Genomic DNA, 22154 nt, shown 5'->3' on the forward strand with positions numbered 1-22154 from the left:
TGAGCCAACGCTTTTTCAACAACGAAGGTGGAGATATAAATATTTTAAAATAAATAATATTACACTTTTTCTCATAGCGCACTGCGAGAGCACAAACTAGCTACGATTTTTTTTACTTTATACTGTAGTCTCCGATCGGTCTGTTTTGTAATAATGGCACAAATGTATCGAATTTTCTTGAAACTTTTATTTACGAAGAATACCTAAATGCAACAAACCCCGCCCCCCATTATAAGTTAACGTCATGAATCAATAGTAATGGAGTCTTAAGCTCTGTACAATCTGTAAACATAATTAAAGTATGAATATAATATATTTATTCAGTAATTTAAACACCTTGAGTGGTCATTTGACACTGTCTGTTAAAACTATCTGTACTTTTCAATCATACAGTGGCATGAACGCACCAATGATGTATGTTTCAGTTTGCAGTTGTCCTGAAGAAGGTGGTTCATATTAGACTATATTAGACAATACTGCAGCATATCAGATCAGAACTGGGCCTGTTGGTTAGTAAATGTCATCTGGACTCAGGTTCAGCTGTAAATAAATTAATAAGCTGCTGAAGCTTAGTTGGCTTTATCAAAGTTTTCAGAGACTCAGCCAAACTGTGATTATTATGCTTTGGACCAGAATATGTCCGGGTATGCATAAAATGTGAAGTATAGTATGTGTAGGCCTCTTAACAAAGAGGGAGCACGCGAATCGTAAGACTTAGAAACACACCCATTTATGAAAGTTAACTGTTTAATGGTGTATTGTCAGAGAAATCTGACTAAGTCTGACCTCCCTGTCAGAAACAGAGAGACAAATTCATCATCTATGTTGCTCAAATAGTGGCCCATAACTAAGTTTAGGCTTCTGCTCTCAAATAACTGAATTTTAACACTTACAATTAAGCAGATCACAGTAGTTTTTTTCTGGGAAGTTAGAGACGATTAACATCAGCCTATTAATCAGCTTTATCCTGTTACAAACAACTGTTATTTCATTGACCTTTAAAACCCAATATCAGTTGACTTCTACTCCTTCTTATGAATCAGATGTGTTTTGGAAAGTGATGGCCCATTAGAGATCTCATGATCCAGGATTAGTCATATATGCTATTTAAAGTATTATCCTACTTATTATATCCCTCTGATACCATAATCCCACATGTACAGGGACACATTATATAAACTATGAGATTTGCACAAGAAATACTCTGCTCAAACAGGGTGTCTCCACTTCTAAACTGTGTACCTATTCTCATCTATCTTCCACAAATGATGAGGGGGAGGGGGTATGGGAGGAGTGGAACATGCCAGGGGAAGGAAGAGTAGAGTACTGCTTAGACACACCCAATCCAACAAAGTGTGTGAGAGACAGGCAGAATAATGAGTTTGTGTGGAGCAATAAGAGGGTGTGGCTTTTTTACACAGCGAGAACAGATAAGCTGAGTTTGCCTAGCAGAGAGAGGCAGGAGTCACAGTCCTGAACAGACACTTACTTTCACTCTGCTGGGCTGCCAGACAATCCAGCTGCACATTTCCACTCAGTCTCCCCCTGTTCCTGTGAATTCCTCCAAGAAGTTTGACGCAACGCAGCAGAAAGGGAAACAGCCTCTAACAGGGAGAAGTGGAAACACAAGAGGACATCTCAACAACACGCAGACATGAAGGACAAAGTTAGGAGAGGGGGAGGAAGAAGTCAGGCCAAGACTGGTGAGAAATCTGTTTTTCTTTTCCACTCTAACTCTGCCTTTCTCTTGCACTTTTCTGTTCCTTCTTTTCTTGCATGGTGCCTCCCTCTCTGGAGAATCTGAGGAGAGTGGGAGATTTAGCACTACACTGTTGCTCTGAACATGGCTGGTGGCTTTCTCTGCTTTTAACAGCTTATTGACCACCAGGAAAATGTGCAATGAAAACTCTGCAATTTGTTTAGGAAATAATTAACAGTAATCAACTTTAACACTCAGTCACTATCATGTAACGAGGAGAGAGAGGCTTCATTTGGACTTTGTCTTTTAATGAAATACTTCTACATGACTTTTGTATTTCCCTGATAAAAGCCTCTACTCCTGCAAAACTATCAAAAGACTCTCAACTCATTTTCACCTTTGTCACCAACCTTCTACAAGCTCAAATAATTGAGTCAGACTAAACTGTGTGTTGGCGTGTGTCCAGAAGGGATTGCCTTGAGGTGTTCATAACCCCCAAGCAATGTGTGAGAGGTGTGTGCAACGGTATGACTGACATGCATGTCATTTCAACAAACTGTTGTAGTCAGTGCACTGAATAACATCACAACATACAACAACTCAGAGTGAAAGAATTTTTCCTGCTTGTGTAGTGAGGTACAATTAAACCTCAGAGGTCAGTGCCAAAATAAACTTGTCAAGGCTGAAAACAACACTGCTTTCTGTAGTAGTAAAGCAGCAGCTCCAATAGAGACGAGGTTGATCTTCCAAAACCTGCAGAGAGGAGGGACCTTCATCCAGCCAATCACAAACAGAGAAACCATTTTTGGGTACTTTCCAGAGGTAAAGTAGTCCCAGATTGACAGCAAGAACTGAGGATTTACTGTACAGTGAATACAATACTCTGTGTTGAGTACACAATGAATTTGCTGTGTACATGTTAACGATGTAGTCATGCAGGCAAACTACAGGTTTGCTAGTTTATGCGATTTAGTGATCTGCTGTCTCCACATGCCAGTGCAGGGTGTGGTTGTCCCTTCACCCTGAGATGCCATGAAGGCCAGTAGGCAAATTCAACAGGTTTAGTCACACTGTGAGTCGAGGAACAGGCCGGGTCCTGCTCTCCCTCTGGTTCTGTGTCTGTCAAAGGAGAGACACACCCCACTTTCTCTTTTTTTTTGGCATATTTTAGATTCATAGTCACCCTCGGGCACTCTCACATACATAGACACTCCAGTCCAGCACATGAAAATATTAAATAAGCTTAATGTTCTTTCTTAAGGCAGAGCAGATGATGCAATCTGAACATAATAAGTGATGGTTATAAGTACTTAATTGAGTCACGTCACTCTTATATAGATAATCTCTTTTGATGATCATAGTGAGACAGTTCACAACATGCAATTAGCTAAAGGTGAGAAAATAAAGGAAATAGTTTCCTTTTTTATTGGAGGGTTTTATCTCTAAAACCTTTAAGAAATTTTAATTCTCTCCCTTCTCGTAACAGATGAAATTAGCCTGGCAAGTGGGAAGAACACTGTTGATATTAAGCAAGATGACGGCACATCGTTCTCTGTGAAGATACAAGGAGCAGGAGTTGAGCCATTTGAGCTGCAGGTAAAACACCACCCTGCTCGGTCCCTCAGATGTTGCTTCCTCTGATTTCCTCTTTTACAGGTATACGTTACAAATGATAGGAGGCAATGCTTTAATGTAGATAGGAGGTGTCTTTATGTTGTGCCATGTGTGTAATATTTTACTTTATAATCAATTATGTAAAATTATGTACAAAAGGCTTTTTCCTGAAAAAAATGTATTTGCCAAAATAAGCACAGAAACAGTTTACAGATTGAGGATGTTGAATTTCCTTTACCTTTAATTTATGTCTATATGCTGCCGTTGTGTTCAACAATATGTTTTTGTAGGTCCATGGATTTTGGCTGGTTCAAGATACAGTAATGACTCTGCTATCGAGGGATGAGGTGTGTCCACGCTCCAATTTTTCACTGTCACTTGCTGGTACGCCTCTGGACCACCTTGCAGAGCTACAAAGCCTCAAGGGTCTCAAACCCGGATCGGTTCTCCGTCTGAACGAAGGTAACATTGTTTTTCATCTCCCGTCAATGACTATGTTCACAGCTTTTTTCTCTCTTCTTTATATTAAGTACAATTCTTACCATTTATTTGTTCAGTGACCAGTGATCAAACTGTCCCAAGCATTTGCGTATTCACTGAGAACTGCTTCATCTTATAACTAGTCATAAATTATTTGTAATATTGTCTTACATCCATTGTCTGTACCAGTGCCAAGGAAACTGTATTTTACACCCTCGGCTGTTTGTTGGATTATACAAAAATTACTGCACTAATTTTTATGGTGGATGGGTAGGGCATAGCCACAGGACAAACCCATTGAACTCTGGATGTGATCCTCAAAGAAAAGAGCAATATAAATTACTGTCAAAATAAATATTATGTTTGAGGTTTTTGCTCTCATATCCATTCTTTGACATATCTTCATTAAGGGTAGCTGATGAACTAAAGATTATGTTTCTAAACTTCAATTTTATAGTCATTCACTTAATGCTTTTTTCTTCTTGAATATTTTTAAGACTCTGCTGTATATTTTAAACCCATAGTATTATATGTTGTTGTGAGTTTTATAATGATGCTCAGTGTTTATGTCTCTCCAGAGCCCTACACTGCCCACTCAGCCAGGCTTCATCTGGCTCGTGTGCTGGAGCTCCTGAGGGCATCTGGACCTCAGGATGCACTGAGGGAAGGACAATCCCCAAGTGTACTGGAGACACTCACACATATGCAAGTACAAGGTATGGATGCATGCATACTGTGCACAAAATGGTTTTACAAAATGAACAACTGAGATCCTATTGTTTCTCTTATTTCTGGAGCAGACTCTAGTTTACCAAATGGAAAGAGCCTGAAACGTTCTTTAAGCAACACAAAAACAGAACCAGTCAACCAGGATGGAGCTCCTCCTGAGTATCTGCTGCCTGGTTCCCAAGAGAGACCGCTGATGGCCCTGCTACCACATAGCTCCCAACCAGAGGTACATAAACCTCCTGTCTGATTTCACCGGTCTACATTCAAACATGGGCACTAACTCCAGGTCACATTTTCCAATCAGGCCCCTGGTTTTGTGAGGGACTTGTCTCTCAGCTGTTGGAATCCACCTCCAGGACACAGAAAGCTGCAGGGAGACTTCATGTACATAACAGTGATGACCATAGAGGGACGCCGCTATGACATCACCTCATGTCCAAAAGGTTTCTTTACCAATAGGTACAGAAAATTTGGTCAAACTAGTTATAACACACAACAGTTAAAACATACCAGATAGTTTATTTTATGTCAGCCTTTTGTAATGTACTTTGATAATTGTTTGTAGGGATGGGTAGGCTGTCCAAAAGATCATATCACAATGTTTATGTGTAACTGGCAGTGAACAGTAACTTCAAAATAAAGTGGTCTTATTTTTCAATGATTAAATCCCAGTGTTCACAGTCACACACTTTTATCTAACAATTTTGTGTCAATACTGAGCATAAAGGCAGGAATTGCTGATCAGAGTAATTACACGCTTTTTGAAGTTATTTTGTTGAAACAGGAGTAATATGACTTAAAATATTCCAGAAATATCAAAACCAAATTGAGGACATTTGTAAGATTGGTGGAGTATGCCCACTGCTATTTGTTTGCAAGTGATAATGCAAAAAAACAGATGTAAAAAACTGAACCAATTTGATGAAATTGAAAGTTAGTAGGACTGATCTTTTTATTCTCCTTCCTTCTTAATCTTAGATCCACAGAAGAAGTATTTGATCCCCGTCCTGCTCAGTCCTCCCCAGTCTGCCACTGTTTCACTGACCTCCTCTGTCATATCAGCCAAGCCTTTAAACAAGCATTTACCACTCTCAAAAACCGGTAACACTACTGCTATTTAAACAAAATACTGGTTCAGTATTGATGTTCCATTTTACAGTTATAAAAATGCCACTGTTTTATGTTTTCTTCAGGGTTCGCTTGCCTCCAGTAGAGGCAATGCCCACTCCTTACCACACCCGAAGCTGGCTCGGGCCTCCCTGTGCCTCTCGCACTCATAAAAACACCTTCAGCAGACTTGGAGTAGATCAACAGCCAGCTGCACAGGTTACTTACATCACAGACTGACTGCTTGTTGGTATTTGTTGAGTCGTGTAAAGCTGGCGTAGATATTAAAAGTAGCTGTGTGTGTAATCTTTTTCATTATGTGTAGGCTCCAGACTGGAATGAAGAGCTGCAGGCTGCCAAAGATCTTCCCCAAGGAAGTCTGGAGGAGAGACTGCGTAGAGACAAAGCTTTACTGCAGGTGAAAACTTTAATTATTCTTGTTTAGTTTAAAAACTACAACAATCTTACATCTGATGAAAGTCTAAATTTGTTTTTTTTGATCCAGAACTTGTGACATCAGTTTCTCTCATTTGTTTCCTCACCTTTTCTTTTCATTCCTTCTTTAGGTAAATAGTGCATTTGTTCGGGCTGTGACTCAGGGGGCAGAGACTGTAATAGACGGGTTTGTGGAGCCGGTCAATGGAAACCCTGAGGACCCAGCTTTCCTGTGGGGGGGATTGTTCATGAGCCAAGGGGCAGCAAGTGACGTGTTTGGTGGAGAAAGAGGCCGCAGGTGAGAGCAAATTACAATAATATGCTGCTTTGTACTACTCTTCAATTACATTTCAGAGGCAAATATTGTTTTTACTTCATGCATTTGTCCAACAGCATTAGCTCATGTTTTTCTTCATAGGCAAGGCAAGGCAAGTTTATTTGTATAGCACATTTCAGCAACAAGGCAATTCAAGGTGCTTCACACAGGACATTGAAATAAAAGAAACAAAAAGAAACACATTTAAAACATTATAAAAGAAACATATAAAAGGTGATTAAAAACAGCGAGTAAGAAAACAACACATAAAATCAAAATAAAATAAAATAAAATAAAATAAAATAGAAGAAAATAAATGAAATAAAAATAAAAACACACACATATTAAAGTAAAAGTTGCAGTGCAGAGTTTCAAAGAGAATATAAAATTTAAAAAGTCAAAAGCCTTTTAGTCAAAGGCAGCAGTGAACAGGTGAGTCTTTAACCTGGACTTAAAAGAACTCAGACTCTCAGCAGACCTGATATTTTCTGGTAGTTTGTTCCAGATATATGGAGCATAGAAACTGAACGCTGATTCTCCATGTTTAGTTCTGACTTTTGGAACACAGAGCAGACCTGTACCAGATGACCTGAGTGGTCTGGATGGTTCATACTGGACTAGAAGGTCTCTAATGTATTTTGGGCCTAAACCATTCTGTGCTTTATATGCTAGTAAGAGAATTTTGAAGTCTATTCTCTGAGAGACAGGGAGCCAGTGTAGAGACCTCAGAACTGGGCTGATGTGGTCCACTCTCTTGGTCTTAGTGAGGACTCGAGCAGCAGCATTCTGGATCAGTTGCAGTTGTCGAATAGACTTTTTAGGCAGACCAGAGAAGATACTGTTACAGTAGTCAGCTCGACTAAAGATGAATGCATGGACAAGTTTTTCAAGGTCTTGCTGCGACATCAGTCCTTTAATCCTAGAAATGTTCTTGAGGTGAAAGTAAGCTGACTTTGTAATTGTTTGTATGTGGTTTTTAAAATTCAGGTCTGAATCCATGACAACACCCAAATTCCTGGCCTGGTCTGAAGTTTTTAACTGAAGTTTTTAACCCTTCCTATTCAGTGAAGTACCTCGAAATATGTTGATGCAATGCAATGAACTGAGGGTCGTGTTCCATTGTACATTGGTTTTCCTTTGTAAGTCAAATGAAGTCTTCATGGATTAGTTGTAAAGTGCACTGTGACAAAACTGAATACAGGGACATTTTTCCTGAGCTTTTTTTTTTTTAATATGTAGTATAAAGAAATAAAGATTGTATAGAATGTGCATTGCTGTAGATTAAACTACTCAACAATATATTTGTAGAAGTGAAGTGCAGCACACATACACATAAATGGAGCAGTAGAATGAATCCAAAACATCACATGTAAAAGTAAAACACTGGTGAGCATTTTACTGCACAGTGACTTTAAGTATATTTTGCTAATTATTCTTACATACTATTAAGGTTTTTAAGTCAGAACTTTTACTGTTGGAGTGTGAAATGTGCCATCATGTTTTCCAAAAGTGGCTAAAATCTGGTTTTAGTAGAACAGGATGTGAATACTTTTTCTCCAGTGCTGAAAAACCACTGAAAATGTTTTTTTTTCTTCTACTTGCAGAGCTGCTCAGAGGCTAGAACTTCAAGGAGTACAAGCCTATGGTCACATTGAGGGCTTACAGGGGCTGCACACTTTGCCCACAGCCGTTGTAGATTACAGAGGAGTGCGTATGTCTGCTCAGGGTTTGGCTCCTGGGTTGGAAGGTTCAGAACAGGACCAGGAAACCTCTCCTGCATCAAGGTTAATGTCACCATCCTGTTGCAACATTTAGAGCTACAGTTAGAAAGGTTTTGCATCAGAATAAAGTTATTATGTGCATAAGTTTTTGCTACTAAATAAAAGCTGGTTCTGGTTCGGTGGTTTTCAGAGGCCTGCTGTATGGGGTGAATGCCGGACCACAGGAGTCCCCTCAACGCAGACGCCTTCTTGAGCACCTGGCTTCAGCTGCCAAAGCTCTTTCTCTCCAGCGAAATGTTGTTGTGGCACCCAAAGGTCACAAAGTCCCTCTGTTCACCTCAGTGGACGCTCAGGGGCTTGTGGGAGCTGATGGGAGGTTCTACCTTCTAGATGTGTTCAGGAGCTTGCCAGCTGACGCCAACTTTTGTCCAGAGGCAGAGGTACAGAGTGAAGCAAATACAGGAGAAGAAGAAACAAAAGACAGTTGCGCAGATGACAATACAAATGACTGTGTACAAAGTGGCTGGCCAGAGGATTACTGCTCCTCCTCAGGGCTTCCAACAAGTTTTCCTCATGGTCTCTGTAGACTCAGGCCAGAGCTGGTTCAGGCTTTTATCCAGCACAAGTAAGTTACATAAATACTGAACATTTATTTGTTGGTTGCTTAAAGTTTTGTTAAAGCTTTCTTCTTCTTTCTTGGCCTGTTTTAGACATAACCAGTTCACTCAGCGTGTCAGAGAACAACTGGATGAGAATGGAGGCTTTGAGGAATGTGCAGCAGCCGGTAAGGAGAGCTGAACTGAAAGAGCAACTACACTGAAAACAGCTACAAGAAAAAATTACATATATTTTTTACTTGCAGGCGACTCTCGATCCACCAATGCAGTTCGAGATGCTTGTAAAGAAGTGGGCTCAGTCAGCAACATTATCTTTGAAATGCGCTTCAACCCAAACGTCTTCTCTCCAGGTACCAAAAGTACCTACACATTCACACCTGTAGAGTTAAACCTTTACCATAAGTGTTATATAATAGGCTTCTCATGCTTTGATTTCAGGTATAACTTTCCCTGATACTGAAAGTAAATCAGTAAAGCTGCAAGAGAGGTTACTGAGGGAAGCTGCAGCCTTTATCATCACACATCAGATACCAGCCTTTGTGAGTGAAACATATATAAAAACAAAATAAATTGAGTTAACTTTTTAAGCCATAAACTTCATGTGTGTGTGTGCGTGTGTGTGCCTGTGCAGTTGGAATTTTGCTTGCAAAACAGTGAGGTACCAATGGATGGAGCTTCTCTAAAACAGGCATTACACCTGAAAGGCATTAACCTCCGGTATCTGGGTCATGTGATCAAGGCCATCAGCCAGTCAGAACATAAGGAGCGGCTGAGGCACATACTGGTTTGTTTAATTAATGCCACACATAAAACAGTCACATTTAAACCATTCGTATTAAGATATAACAGCTCTAATTCTGCTTTGTTCTTTATCCCTCCTTTAATCCACCAGAGAACAGCCATTGGTGAAATTTTCCTTCGCTCAACCAAGAGAACATTCAACAGTTTCCTTCAGGTACTCAATAGGATTATGTTCTGTGTTTTCATGTTCATTTTTATGTATAGTCTCGACATGATTTCACAAGGTGAGTTGTGAAATAGTAGCAGGTGTAAGATCATTATTTCCAAGAGGAATGTGCTGCAGCCTCCGGTCTTTTCTCTGCAGGGTGTCGAGGTGCCAAGCCTCTCTGCAGCTGTCAGTCACTTCCTCTGCTGCCTGTTGGTTCCCCACTTCACACCCACTAACGTTGGAGAAGACACAAAGAAAAAATCAAGGCGGCGTGGCCGGGGGGCTGGACCCTCTGAAAGCACACCCTGGAGCACACTCACTGGCTCTGAGCTGTGGAACCTGGTCTGCCAGGATGCCACTGAAACATACAACATCTCTGATGTCCTCGGGTAAGAACACAGTCTTTGGATATGCTTTCAGTGTGTGTGTTTGTTAGTTAACCAATAACTCAAAAGTCATTGTGTTCTGTTGTAGTTCTGGGCCAAACCACTTGGTGGACCACTACGGACTCCAACGGCTCTCCTTGCTTAGAGGGTTCTGTTTAAAGACCGGAGTTCAGGTAACATCTGAAAGACTTATCTTATCATGTCCAAACCTTGTGTGCAATTGCTGGAAATTTTGAAATGTAATCATTTGTAGAATATATTTATGTTGTCTAAAATTTAACTGTTTCAATTACTCACCTAATCAAGCTCACCTAATAAATGCTAACAACCAGACAATAAAGCTGAAAAAAAAAAACCAAAACATAAATGTACTTAAATCAGGCATTGTAAGCGTGATTACTGTCAATATTTAGCTAAAGGTACTTCATTTTAACTTGAATTAAAATTGGAATTTAATTTTAAAGCACAAACTCAAAAAAAAGTTACAAAATCGATTATAACCATAATAAATAGTAATTAACATACAATTATTAGATAATGCCATAGGTTATGAACATGTTAAGCATAGTCACACAAGTACCTGCAAGACAAGTGTATTAAAAATGTTTCAGTCAGTTATGGTTGTTCATCAGAATGTAATTTGATTATGTTTTTTACATTTACACCAGTTGAGACTGAGAGACTATGTCCTGGACAATCAAAATAAAGCCCCCATTGGTCCTGATGACATCTTGAATATCTTCCCTGTTGTCAAACACATCAACATTCCAATAGTGGATGCTTCAAAAGCATATCATGCTGCACAAATCTCAGTTCAGAAAGGTGGGTCTTAAAAGTTGGACCCCTTTATGTTGCAAATTCTGTGATTGCTGAAGTAATTTAATGTCTGTGTTCAATGTCTGTTTAAAACAAAAAACACAATGACTCTCTGTCTGACCAATTATAGGTGTGATGGATCAGGCCCATGAACAGCTGAAAGAAGCTTCATACCTGTTTGGCAGAGTGTGCGATGATCTTCACCCTGACGCCTGTCACTGCTACAGCCTGATGGCCAGAGTGGCCTTCCTGCAGGGAAAAGCAGCAGAGGTAGGTAGCTGTTGTGTAAATCTAATTACAGGTACTCTATTGGTAAAACACAGCAGCAGAAAGTAATTATCATGTGTTCTCCAGGCTCGCAGTGTGCAACTGAAGGCGGTAGTCATCAGTGAGAGAGTGTTTGGTTTCGACCACCCAAACACTATCCAGCAATATGTGAGCAGAACTACACATTTATATAGAGTCTACGCTGTGGATACATAGTGATAATTGTCATCTTCATGTACATTTAGGCACTGCTGGCTGTGTATATGTATGCTGGAGGGGAGAACGCCCTAGCCCAAAAGTGTCTGCTCAGAGCTCGTCTGTTGATGCTAACAGTTCATGGAGAAGACCATCCATACACTGCCTCACTGGATGTGGGTTACAGAATGTTATTAATCGCCACTTTTATTCTACATTAAAACATGTATTTCAGAATATGAATATAAATAATAGGTTGTCTACATTTCTAAGTAACATTCATCTCCTTGTTTCCTTGCAGAGTTGTCTTGGGTTGGTAGTAACAGGAAATCAGGCCGAGCAGTACCTTAAAAATGCACTCAGACTCAGCACTTCCTTCTTCGGCCCCACAGATCTACATACTGCTCTGAAGTAAGATGCCATCAGTAGTGAAAGAAGTATTCAGATTCTTTACTTAAGTAGAAGTATAAATGCCACTATGAGAAAAATTTCTCCATTCAAAAACTTAAGCAAAAGAAAGCAAAATGTCCTGAAAGTGGGAATTGCCCATTTTACTATATATGATGTTTTTGGATTTATATTACTGCTTTATTTTACTGCTGTAGATGTTTATAGTTGAACTCATTTTATCTACTTTATCTATTATTGAGTAGTTTAACCTGCAAATATGAATCCAATTCTAGATCATCATATGCGTGAAGCATCACTGTGAAATTTATGAACGTCTAACAAGTCAGCATTAGCTCATAACAGACCTGTTTTCAGTTATATGACAATGTACTTTCCATCAAATTTGAGAGGTTTATAGCCTCAGATATCAGACAAATGTAGTGGAGTAAAAAGTCCAATATTTGCTCCTGAGATGTAGTGGAACAGAAACAGAAAATTAATTGAAGTCAATGAATTCTTCCACAGATGCTTGTACAAAGTTTTCAACAAATACCTGTCTGATTCAATTGTTGTGTTTTCTTGCATTTGCAGTCAGCACCTGTTGGCCCAGTGGATGTGCAGTAAAGGTGACTACAGAGGTGCCATGACACATGAGAAAGAGGCCCTCGCTGCATTTACCTCCATGGTGAGTCTATCTTTGTGAAAGAGAAAGAAGTCTGTGTTTTGTCTCCACATGTCTTCACTCATCACTCATTCTTTTCTGTTCAGTTTGGTGAGGATCACCCCCAGACTCGCTGCAGTGTAGAGTTTCTGTCCAACATAACCAAGCAAGCAGTGCGGGTGGAACGTTCTCTCAGACAAGCCGGAGCTGAGTGCTCAGAGCAAGTAGTGGAGGTACACTCAGGAGCTGATGTTCAGTCTGTCAACCAGTCAGTTACAACAAAACAGAAAGTTCATTAACCATTTGGCCTCTTTATCCTCAGTGTCTGACTCCAACATCTGACACCATTTTGGAGCAAATGGCTCTGGCCACAGGGATCAGAAAGATTGCAAAGAGGTAAACATTCATGTGCAATCTATGACAATATTTATATTATTATTTTCCATTTATTGAAGCAGTATGTCTGCTATGATGACTTATGTACATGAAACAACTTTTTTGTCTTCTTATTACAATTTGTCATTTGAAAAATATCAAAAAGTTAAGTAACAAGTTATATTTCCTATCTTCGTGAATGTAAATTTCTGACAACTTGTGTTTTACTGTGTTTTTTAGTGACCGCTTCCAGGAGTATAAGCAGAAACATATGGAGCTAAAAGCAGCGGTGAAAAAAGAGCTGTTGGAAAAACTAAAGAATGAGCTCAGCCTTTCAGCAATTTTGAGTGGAGAAGAGAAAACCAAAGATCAAGAAACAGAAGGCGGAAAGGAAATGGAGGATGGAGAAAACACAGAGACCAATGAAAGTGGAGAGGAACAGCCAGCAGAGGAGATGCCTGTTGAAAGTACTGAAGAGCTTTCAGCAAATGATCACGAGGTAGATCCAGCTGAAAATAAAGCACATGAGGAGACAACAGAGGAAGAAGCAGCAGACAGTGAGCAGAGTGATACAGGATCAAATGCTCAGATAGTGGTGAATGGTGAGGCAGAAATGAAGTCAGGATCAGATGATAATGATGAAATAAATGGAGCCACACAGATGTCAACCAGCCCATCAGTACTTAAGAGTAATACTACATGGGCAGATATTGTTTCAAAGCCTCTTATAGTCAACGGAGAAACAGACAAGGACACAGCAGTCACTGGAGCTGAAGATGTTACTGCCAATGGAGTAGCTGAGGAGTAGAACCATACTGTATCTAACAGAAAAACAGTGTTGTAGCCATTTAGTCACTGCTGTAAGATTAAACTCTCCCAAGTTGATCAATGTGATAATGTCCACTGACCATGAAGCAGGAAACAAGACAGAGTGAAAATAAGATAGAGGAGTCAGAGCAGAAGTATTACTTTGTATTGAAGACACTATTACTGTTGCTGGGAGAGGGATTTACTGTCAAGTGTTTTTTCCACTAATAAACTTTCTATCCTGGTTTGTCAAAAATGAGCATTATTTCATATCATTATGTGATGATAAATATGCTTATATGCACATGTGTCTTGTTAATCACCAAATTCTGGGGAAAACAAACAATTAAAAAAAAATTTGCAAGTGTTAATTGATAAATCATACTGTAATCATCATCACAATATAGATGGGCCCAATAAGCACACAATACACTGCCTGAATTGCACTGACTAAAGAAACTCTTTATACATGGATTCACATTCTGCATGCAAACATTTGGCTGTTCAGATGAAACCTCAGTGACTGATAAATACTCTTAAATTAATTGGTGTCGATTTGTCAGTTAGTGTGAAGTTTATGATATATTGTCTTTGTAATACTAAACAATGTTAAATATTGCAGAATTTCCTCAGGCTGTGGATGCTTAATTTTAGCCATTATTTGACAGGAAATTAGAGAGGGAAAGGGAGATGGGAAGTGACATAGAACAAATTCCTCTGACTCTAATCAAACCTGAAAAATTGTGGTTTGTACTATATTACTAGGTCACACCAAACCATTTTTAAACCATTTAGATTTAACATTATATAATGACCATTTCTGCAAAATGAGGTAGAAGATTGAAGACTAAAAATGTGTGAACTTGAAATGTTTTTGCAAAAAAGAGTACAAAAGTGTTTAAGATAGACCATCTGCTGTACAAATCAGTTGCAGAGCACAGAAATATTCAACCAGAAGAGCCACTTTCACTTTTACTGAAAACAATGTAAACACTACAAACTAATTTCTGAAAATATAGACAAGATTTTTCCATTTTCAAGGCAGCCAATGATTTCCCCCAAAATGGAAATTTATTTTATAGCATCTGGAATTGCTTCTGATATGTAAACTATCCCATTAACCTTTTCCTGTTCCAGAGTGGCAATATCAGAATTATCTCCATGATTATAAAACACTTTCTCTTGATTAAAAAAAAAAGAGTCCTTTTCTATCTGTCTTTATCTCTCAGTATAATCTCCAAATCAGGGGAGTTCTGGTACTGTGGTTCAAGTGGATCTGCCCAAGTGGATTGTGGGAGTTTGTTAAGGTTGCCAGAGAGAAAGGTGATGACAGCTGTGTCGCTGAAGACATCAATCAGACGAGATGGACAAGGAAGTGGTTTCTCCTCACACACAGCCACAACCTGACTAATGTAGCTGTAGTCCTGCTTGAATACTCTGTCGATCGTCCTATTGAGATAACAGACAGCAGACGTCACCTCATCACACCTCCAATTTATCAAACATCATCTTCAACACAAATGTCTCACACAAACCTGTCCCTCATGCTACAGAAGCTGTTTCCAACAATGACCATCAGAGGCAGACACTGTGTGCTCCAGTTCTTCCACAGCAAGTTGTTATAGAGGGCTTTCCCACAATGCATCATATAAAAAATTGTGGGCTTAGTCACCAGATGCTTTCCCTCCTGTGGAACAGAAAAAAAAAAAAAAAATCATAAATAAAAAATATCATACCAGAGTTCTTTCCAGACCATATTCAAATACAGGCTGCTTGTGATTGAAAAAAAAGTAACCTCATTTTCTGTGAGTACAGTCAACCCCATTTCTCTCAAAACATCCTTCTCTCCAGATGAGAATGCAGGATCATAAACAGAGCAGTCCTTCAGTAGAATCTAAATGCAAATATAGAGTGATTTTAATGTAATTTTTATAGAGTTTTCTTTAACAATGACATCAGCATCCTCTGACCTGTCGTGCATCCAGCAACAGCAGCAACATGGCGAGCTGGTACCGAGCTGAGACACAAGAGGAAAAGGGGCCCAAGCCATAACACACACACTGCAGCTGTTCAGATATGATGCCATCTTTTCCATCTTCTGGCTGGTTGGTGGAAACCTCACAGTCTCCTTGGTCCACTCTCATCAGGGCTGCTGATACTGAGGCTGCTACTGACTCTAAAGAAAAAGACAATTCAGTAAGGGTTACTAAACTGAAAAACAAACCATTCCTCATTAAAGTATTTGGTGGTATCTCCACTTTCCCATCAGACTAACCTTTCCACTTTTGACAGAAGTCCTCACATCTTAGCTCAGTCCTACAAAAGAGCAGAGAAAAAGACTTACTGACCCCTCAAGTTTGTGTAAAACAATGCCTTGAAAACACGTGCTTGTCCGAAATGCGAATAATATTTGAAGCTGCTTCATTACTGCACTTCTTACACTGTGTCTCTGATTCGTTTCACGGTTTTCCCGATATCCAACTGCTGTTCCTGGTGACATCCTGGAGGTAAAGACACTTGAAGGGGATGCGATCTCCTCCCATGGCCTTTTCTCCGCCGGGCCACCTGCCACTCCTCCCCGCTGTCCGACATCTACTCTAATACATCAGTACTTTTACCTTAGGTAACTATGTAAACATTGATGTGAGGGCACAGGAGAAAGCCCACTCTGCTCCACGTGGGACTGTTTTGAGTGCGACACATAAATTGTTCTTCCGGTGTCATGTCAAAAACTACACTTTCTGTCAAAGTTTTGTGCTCAAATTACAAACAAATGGATATACATTATTTTTAATACTTTGGGGAAAAAAATTAAATTACGGGGGACAACACGTGTAGAAATGGAGACAGCAGCAGGCAGAGAAAACAATTTTCATGGAACAAAATTTGGTGCAACACCGGAAGTACTTGTAATTTCGTCCATAGTACGACGGAGAGGCTAGTTAACATATCCTTCTGTTACTGACGCTGAAGAAATTATGGATTATTGACCTTGGTCTTTGAAAACAACATTACAGGTGAAATGAGTGAAGTGGGGTTACTATTTTTTCGTAATCACGTTTTTTTCAGATAAAGCATGCAGTTAGCAATAGCTATCGTTAGCATTTGCTAATTGTTAGCTAGCTTGCCTTCGCATAGTTTATTCCGATTCAAATAATATCTACGGTTTCATGTAGCATAAAGATAACTGCCGAGCTATATAATGTGGGATTTCATTATCAGTCACCTTTCTTATAAAAATAGGCATTAAATACTATATCAAACCATGATGTTTAAGTTTATACTGGCCAAACCTAAACATTTATTGTTGATGTGTTGCGATGGTCATAAATATGCGTTTTGTTACAGTGTTGCAGAGATGTCTATGTCCCACCTGTATGGGCGAAGAGGAGAGGAGGAAGAAGAAGGTGTAGAGGTGGAGAGTTTTGAGGTGACAGATTGGGATTTGGCAAATGAGTTCAACCCAGACCGCCGCAGATTCAGGCAGACCAAAGATCAGGCCACCTATGGCATCTGGGCTGACAGGGACTCGGATGAAGATGAGAGACCAAGCTTTGGAGGCAAGAGGTAAGGAATAACATACACGACCACAGACCTTTCCTTGCCCTTTATATTATTAGTTAATTTTGTTGATTTTAAATTGTATCTTAATAATAATAATAATAATAATAATAATAATAATGATAATAATAAAAACAGCAAATGGCAAATTAAAGAAAACAAAACTGGAAACCCAGTAGTACTGATAACTGGTTCTGTCAAACTCTACAGAGCACCTGTGGTATTGATAAAATTGGTCAGTTATTTATTTCTGTTATGTATTTTTTTCTTAGATCTAAAGACTACACTGCTCCTGTGAACTTTGTGAGTGCTGGTCTAAAAAAGACTGCAGCTGAGGAGAAACAGCAGCAAAAAGATGAAGGAGGGTCTGATGACTCTGATGATGAAGCTTCATCAGCACCACCTCCTCCTCGTGGGGCTGCACCAAGAAAACTTCAAATGGTAAACCTTATTTTTGAGATTAGTGATTTTTTTTCCACTTGTGCAGTGTAATCTCTTACCTCATGAGTTATAAAAACACCAATTGCTTTTTGCAGAGCAATTTCCGCGGAAACCAGTCTCAAAGATTTGCAGGTGGGATACAGTCTGGACAAGGCATCGGTAGCTGGGAGAAGCACACAAAAGGAATTGGACAAAAACTTTTGCAGAAAATGGGCTACCAACCAGGAAAAGGCTTGGGTAAAAATGCTCAAGGTGGGTAAAACTTTGGAGAATCAATTGTCATGTTTATTAATTGTGTTTTTTTTGTGACAGAAAACTTAAACCCCTTATTGCTGCAGGTATTGTAAACCCTATTGAGGCAAAGGTTCGGAAAGGCAAGGGAGCAGTTGGTGCATATGGCAATGAGCGAACCCAGCAAAGTCTGCAGGATTTTCCTGTTGTTGACTCAGATGAAGAGGAGGAAAAGGTACAGTGTGAAAGAAAATACATTTTGTCTTTTTCATTTGAATTACAGAAAAATATAGTGAGGTCCATTTCTGTTTGTGTAGGAGTTTCAGAAGGAGCTGGGACAGTGGCGTAAGGATACTGCCAGTGCTGGTGCAAAAAAGAAACCCAAGTACTCTTACAGAACTGTAGATGAGCTAAAGGCTAAAGGAAAATTGGTGGGACGGAGTACATCAGCATCAGCTGGAGAGTTGGCACAAGTCAAAGTAAGTTTAACAAAAGAAAAGTCTCATTCATTAACACTACTTTGCTCACCTTAACATTAGCTCAGTAAAATTATCCAGGTGCTAATAAATTGTCATGTTGTTTAAAATGGAAAGAAAGACTCACATAGGACCTGTGTAGGCACACTTAAGTAATTGTTTATTGTCACTCATATTTTCAGTGCAAGATTGAACAATGTTATGTCTTCAAATCATGGAGGTCTATTACGCACTTAATTGTACTGTTACACCATATAATATAACAAATTTAATATTGTAAGTCCATGTGTAATAGCAGCATTTTTTCAATACATGGTTGATTGCTATTTCTGCTTCAGTATTTTATTTACTCCATATCTCTTAACATTTCAGGTAATTGATATGACTGGAAGAGAGCAAAAAGTATATTATAGTTATAGTCAGATGTCCAACAAACACAGTGTTCCAGATGAAGGGCCACCAAGTATGTCAACTCGGGATCAGAAGGGATCTGGCTTTGGTCTCCCTGAGCTGGAGCATAACCTGCAGCTACTGATAGACCTTACAGAACAGGACATATTACAGGTATGAGCGTATTAAAAACTGGGCTAACATTCATTTTAACAGGGACAACTGAAGGCTTCGTTCTGTATCTGCCACTTATGTTGTGGTTTCTCCAACTTTGCAATGTATTGTTCCCCTGGTACTGAGATGCATTAACATGTTAATTGTCTGCCACTTTGCTACTCCTTTTTTGCAGTCTGCCAGGCGTCTCCAGCATGAAAAAGATGTAGTTGTGTCCCTGAACCATGAGTCACGAGCATTACAGACAAGACTGGATGCAGAGCGAGACTCTATCCAGAGAATGGAGGCTGTACTTGCTTTAGTGGAGCGTTTCCCATCTGGTGAAACAGCACCAGGGGAGGGACCCACCCTGCAGGTAAAGATGGGATAGAAGGAGTTAAAAAATAAACACTGAATCATCAGGCTAGTCTTGTTTGTCATCATATTCATATAGAGAATTCATTTTTGTTGCTTTCCACCCTCTTCATTCAGGAGTGTGCCCGGATATTTGAGACCTTACAAACTGATTATTATGAAGAATATAAAACCATGGGATTGGCAGACTTGGCGGTAGCCGTTGTTCATCCTTTACTTAAAGAGAAACTTCGTTCTTGGGATCCTCTGAAGGTACACTTTCATTGTTGGCTTATTTTAAGGTAACAAGATAATGTCAATGTTTGTGTACATCATTGATATGAATTTGATCTTTATTCTGTTTGATCATTTTAGGATAACTCTTATTGTCTGGAAGACATTGGGCAGTGGAGAGCAATTCTTGAATCTAGAAACCTCCACTCCAGTGCCCCCGATTCAAACATGGACCCTTACCACAGGTAGTTTTCTATACAAAGTTGTTTTCCAGTCCTCATTCATAACACTGACTATGTGGTGGAGTGAGTGTGTGACTGCAGCTTTTTCATGTGTTTTGTCTTGTCATCTAGGCTGTTGTGGGAGGTGTGGGTCCCAGTGATGCGGTCCTGTGTGTCAGGCTGGCAACCCCGCATTGTTGGACCAATGGTAGACTGTGTTGACATTTGGGCTGCTCTTCTTCCTCTGTGGATCTTGGATCACCTCCTGGAGCAACTGATTCTACCTCGTTTGCAGCGAGAGGTGAAATACATCCACCCCATTCATTTAATTTCATACACCTTATTGTGGAAACATTGCAAAAATCATTAAGATTAATAGCATGTTTTATACATCTGAACCTTGTCTTGTATGTTTCCTGTGTTTTAGGTAGATACCTGGAACCCTTTAACTGACACGGTTCCCATCCACTCCTGGATCCACCCTTGGCTTCCTTTGCTTCAGACACGTCTTGAGCCACTGTACCCGCCCATCAGAAGCAAACTGTCCAACGCCTTGCAGCGGTGGCATCCAAGTGATGCCTCGGCCCGTCTCATTCTGCAGCCATGGAAAGATGTATTCACACCTGGAGCATGGGAAGCCTTCATGGTGAAAAACATAATCCCTAAATTAGGTAAATCTCAAGCACTGATGTTTTTTAATTCTTCTTCTGTTTCAGTGCCATTTGCACTCTGGTCAGCTCTTTAAATGCATTTTACATATTTACTTTAGTGAACAGTGGAAGAAGTGTGTTTTTGTCGTATATATTTGTCATTTTGTCATTTTCATCTACATGTGGTCTCTGCTTCCCTTCAGCTCTGTGTCTGGAAGAGCTGGTTATCAACCCTCACCAGCAGCAGATGGAGCCATTTCATTGGGTGATGGACTGGGAGGGCATGCTGTCACCATCGAGCCTCATGTCCCTGCTGGACAAAAACTTTTTTCCAAAGTGGTTACAGGTAAGTGAAGATACTTGTACATGTACCTAGCCATAGTCAGTGAATGTATGCATTCAATATTTGTAATTTATTTCGTTTTCTAATACAGGTCTTGTGTTCATGGTTGAGCAATAGTCCTAACTATGAGGAGATCACAAAATGGTACCTAGGTTGGAAGACCATGTTTAGTGATGTCTTGTTGGCACAACCGCTTATTAAAGAGAAATTTAATGAAGCCCTGGACATCATGAACCGTGCAGTATCTTCAGGCATGGGTGAGTGTTACAGTCACAAGATAGAAATGATACACACTGCTGTATTAACCTGACTTAAAAATACATTCATTTCTTAAACACATTAACTTACTTTTGTGTTTTAATTTGCTAAACCAAAACATACCTTCACCCTTGGTTTTTTCTTTTATCCACAGGTGGATATATGCAACCTGGTGCAAGGGAGAATATTGCATATCTCACACAGACGGAGAGACGAAAGGACTTCCAGTATGAAGCGATGCAGGAGCGCAGAGATGCTGAGAGTGTGGCTCACAGGGGTGTCAGCACTGGCGTACCAACTAACTTTAAAGATCTTATCCAGACCAAAGCAGAGGAGAACAACATCGTGTTCATGCCCCTAGTTGCCAAGCGGCACGAGGGCAAACAGCTGTACACATTTGGCCGTATCGTCATCTACATAGACAGAGGTGTTGTGTTTGTGCAAGGAGAGAAGACGTGGGTGCCCACATCTTTGCAGAGTCTTATAGATATGGCCAAGTGAAGATGGTCTGCTAAGTGTAAAAGAGATACATGTTTTGTTTTTATGCCACTTCGTTCATAAACTATTGTGTTTGTACATTTTTAAAGTCACTGCAACTTTGAATAAATAATACATTCTTGAATCTCTGTGGTCTGTTTTATTGTGATCATAGCTGAAATTGTATATACTATGTATGCAGCAGGGATAGTTGTTGGTTGACTCTTGATAACAGTACATTTTAAATAACAATTCTATTTATATATCAAGCTACATTGAACGGTATACATCAATGCACACTATACACGTAGTAAATGAACTGAACAGCTTTTTTGTTTCTAAATGTTTACACGAAAAGGTTGATTGGATTTGTCAGTCAAACATGGGAATAGAATACAATAAAAATATTAAATTGTATGTTACAAATAGACAACTCACTGTCACAACTGAGCTGGATCATCCACTGCAGTCTTCTTAAAACTACTTACTGTATGTTGAAACCCTTTTAACTGCAGTTTTTGTCATGGCTTTGTATATCAATCAATCTTTATTTATATAGCACTTTTTCATACAATGAAATGTAGCACAAAGTGCTTTACCTATCAAATCAGTGTGCCCCACCACCACCACACACATACATGCACGTACACACACAGAAACACACACACATACACCCCGCCACCCATGTACCTAATGTTAATACCCATAAATAATAAAACAAAAAGAAATAGATGAGGAAATAAAGGAAAGAGACCGGTATAGGTATAGGACAGCAATCCATTACTATAGAGATGTATTCTT

At 39.6% G+C, this 22154-nt stretch overlaps 3 protein-coding genes across 5 annotated transcripts; 2 read left to right on the forward strand and 1 right to left on the reverse strand.

The window, feature by feature from the left end:
• The first annotated feature begins 1342 nt into the window (after nucleotides 1-1342).
• Nucleotides 1343-13808, forward strand: LOC115425438 (clustered mitochondria protein homolog). The gene is made up of 28 exons (XM_030143021.1): nucleotides 1343-1703; nucleotides 3186-3295; nucleotides 3604-3775; nucleotides 4372-4509; nucleotides 4594-4748; nucleotides 4827-4981; nucleotides 5501-5623; nucleotides 5716-5848; nucleotides 5955-6047; nucleotides 6196-6362; nucleotides 7985-8164; nucleotides 8292-8726; nucleotides 8812-8885; nucleotides 8964-9068; nucleotides 9157-9257; nucleotides 9350-9502; nucleotides 9611-9673; nucleotides 9824-10056; nucleotides 10142-10226; nucleotides 10722-10875; nucleotides 11000-11139; nucleotides 11224-11304; nucleotides 11382-11507; nucleotides 11633-11742; nucleotides 12313-12406; nucleotides 12490-12615; nucleotides 12705-12778; nucleotides 12998-13808. The coding sequence occupies exons 1-28, from the start codon at nucleotides 1655-1657 to the stop codon at nucleotides 13563-13565; spliced, it is 4197 nt and encodes a 1398-aa protein (XP_029998881.1). The 5' UTR covers nucleotides 1343-1654; the 3' UTR covers nucleotides 13566-13808.
• Nucleotides 13717-16250, reverse strand: srrd (SRR1 domain containing). Its single transcript, XM_030143022.1, has 6 exons — nucleotides 16005-16250; nucleotides 15840-15880; nucleotides 15535-15740; nucleotides 15360-15458; nucleotides 15100-15251; nucleotides 13717-15013 (listed from the first exon to the last, which is right to left on the reverse strand). Exons 1-6 carry the CDS (start codon nucleotides 16154-16156, stop codon nucleotides 14773-14775), a joined length of 891 nt encoding a protein of 296 aa, XP_029998882.1. The 5' UTR covers nucleotides 16157-16250; the 3' UTR covers nucleotides 13717-14772.
• Nucleotides 16251-16471: 221 nt separating this feature from the next.
• On the forward strand, nucleotides 16472-21498 carry tfip11 (tuftelin interacting protein 11). Of its 3 annotated transcripts, none has more exons than XM_030143026.1 (15): nucleotides 16472-16581; nucleotides 16921-17131; nucleotides 17398-17566; nucleotides 17662-17818; nucleotides 17905-18032; nucleotides 18115-18276; nucleotides 18646-18837; nucleotides 19013-19192; nucleotides 19309-19443; nucleotides 19546-19649; nucleotides 19758-19926; nucleotides 20053-20296; nucleotides 20479-20621; nucleotides 20710-20875; nucleotides 21031-21498. In XM_030143026.1, exons 2-15 carry the CDS (start codon nucleotides 16923-16925, stop codon nucleotides 21375-21377), a joined length of 2505 nt encoding a protein of 834 aa, XP_029998886.1. In that variant the 5' UTR covers nucleotides 16472-16581; nucleotides 16921-16922; the 3' UTR covers nucleotides 21378-21498. The 3 variants fall into 3 exon arrangements, with proteins under 3 accessions (XP_029998886.1, XP_029998884.1, XP_029998885.1); XM_030143024.1 differs by having other exon boundaries at nucleotides 16483-16590; nucleotides 16909-17131; XM_030143025.1 differs by having other exon boundaries at nucleotides 16483-16580; nucleotides 16911-17131.
• The last annotated feature ends 656 nt before the right edge of the window (nucleotides 21499-22154 follow it).

Source organism: Sphaeramia orbicularis, chromosome 9 (assembly GCF_902148855.1).
Source record: "Sphaeramia orbicularis chromosome 9, fSphaOr1.1, whole genome shotgun sequence".
Lineage (NCBI taxonomy): Eukaryota > Metazoa > Chordata > Actinopteri > Kurtiformes > Apogonidae > Sphaeramia > Sphaeramia orbicularis.

Coding starts and splice junctions, on each gene's coding strand:
- LOC115425438 (XM_030143021.1), top strand. CDS start 1,655: ATGAAGGACAAAGTTAGGAGAGGGGGAGGAAGAAGTCAGGCCAAGACT. Junction 9,674..9,823: donor CATTCAACAGTTTCCTTCAG/GTACTCAATAGG, acceptor TTTTCTCTGCAG/GGTGTCGAGGTGCCAAGCCT. Junction 12,407..12,489: donor TCGCTGCATTTACCTCCATG/GTGAGTCTATCT, acceptor TTTTCTGTTCAG/TTTGGTGAGGATCACCCCCA.
- srrd (XM_030143022.1), bottom strand. CDS start 16,156: ATGTCGGACAGCGGGGAGGAGTGGCAGGTGGCCCGGCGGAGAAAAGGC. Junction 15,881..16,004: donor AAACGAATCAGAGACACAGT/GTAAGAAGTGCA, acceptor GCTCTTTTGTAG/GACTGAGCTAAGATGTGAGG. Junction 15,741..15,839: donor CTTCTGTCAAAAGTGGAAAG/GTTAGTCTGATG, acceptor CTTTTTCTTTAG/AGTCAGTAGCAGCCTCAGTA.
- tfip11 (XM_030143024.1), top strand. Junction 17,819..17,904: donor CTTGGGTAAAAATGCTCAAG/GTGGGTAAAACT, acceptor TTATTGCTGCAG/GTATTGTAAACCCTATTGAG. Junction 20,297..20,478: donor AAACATAATCCCTAAATTAG/GTAAATCTCAAG, acceptor GCTTCCCTTCAG/CTCTGTGTCTGGAAGAGCTG.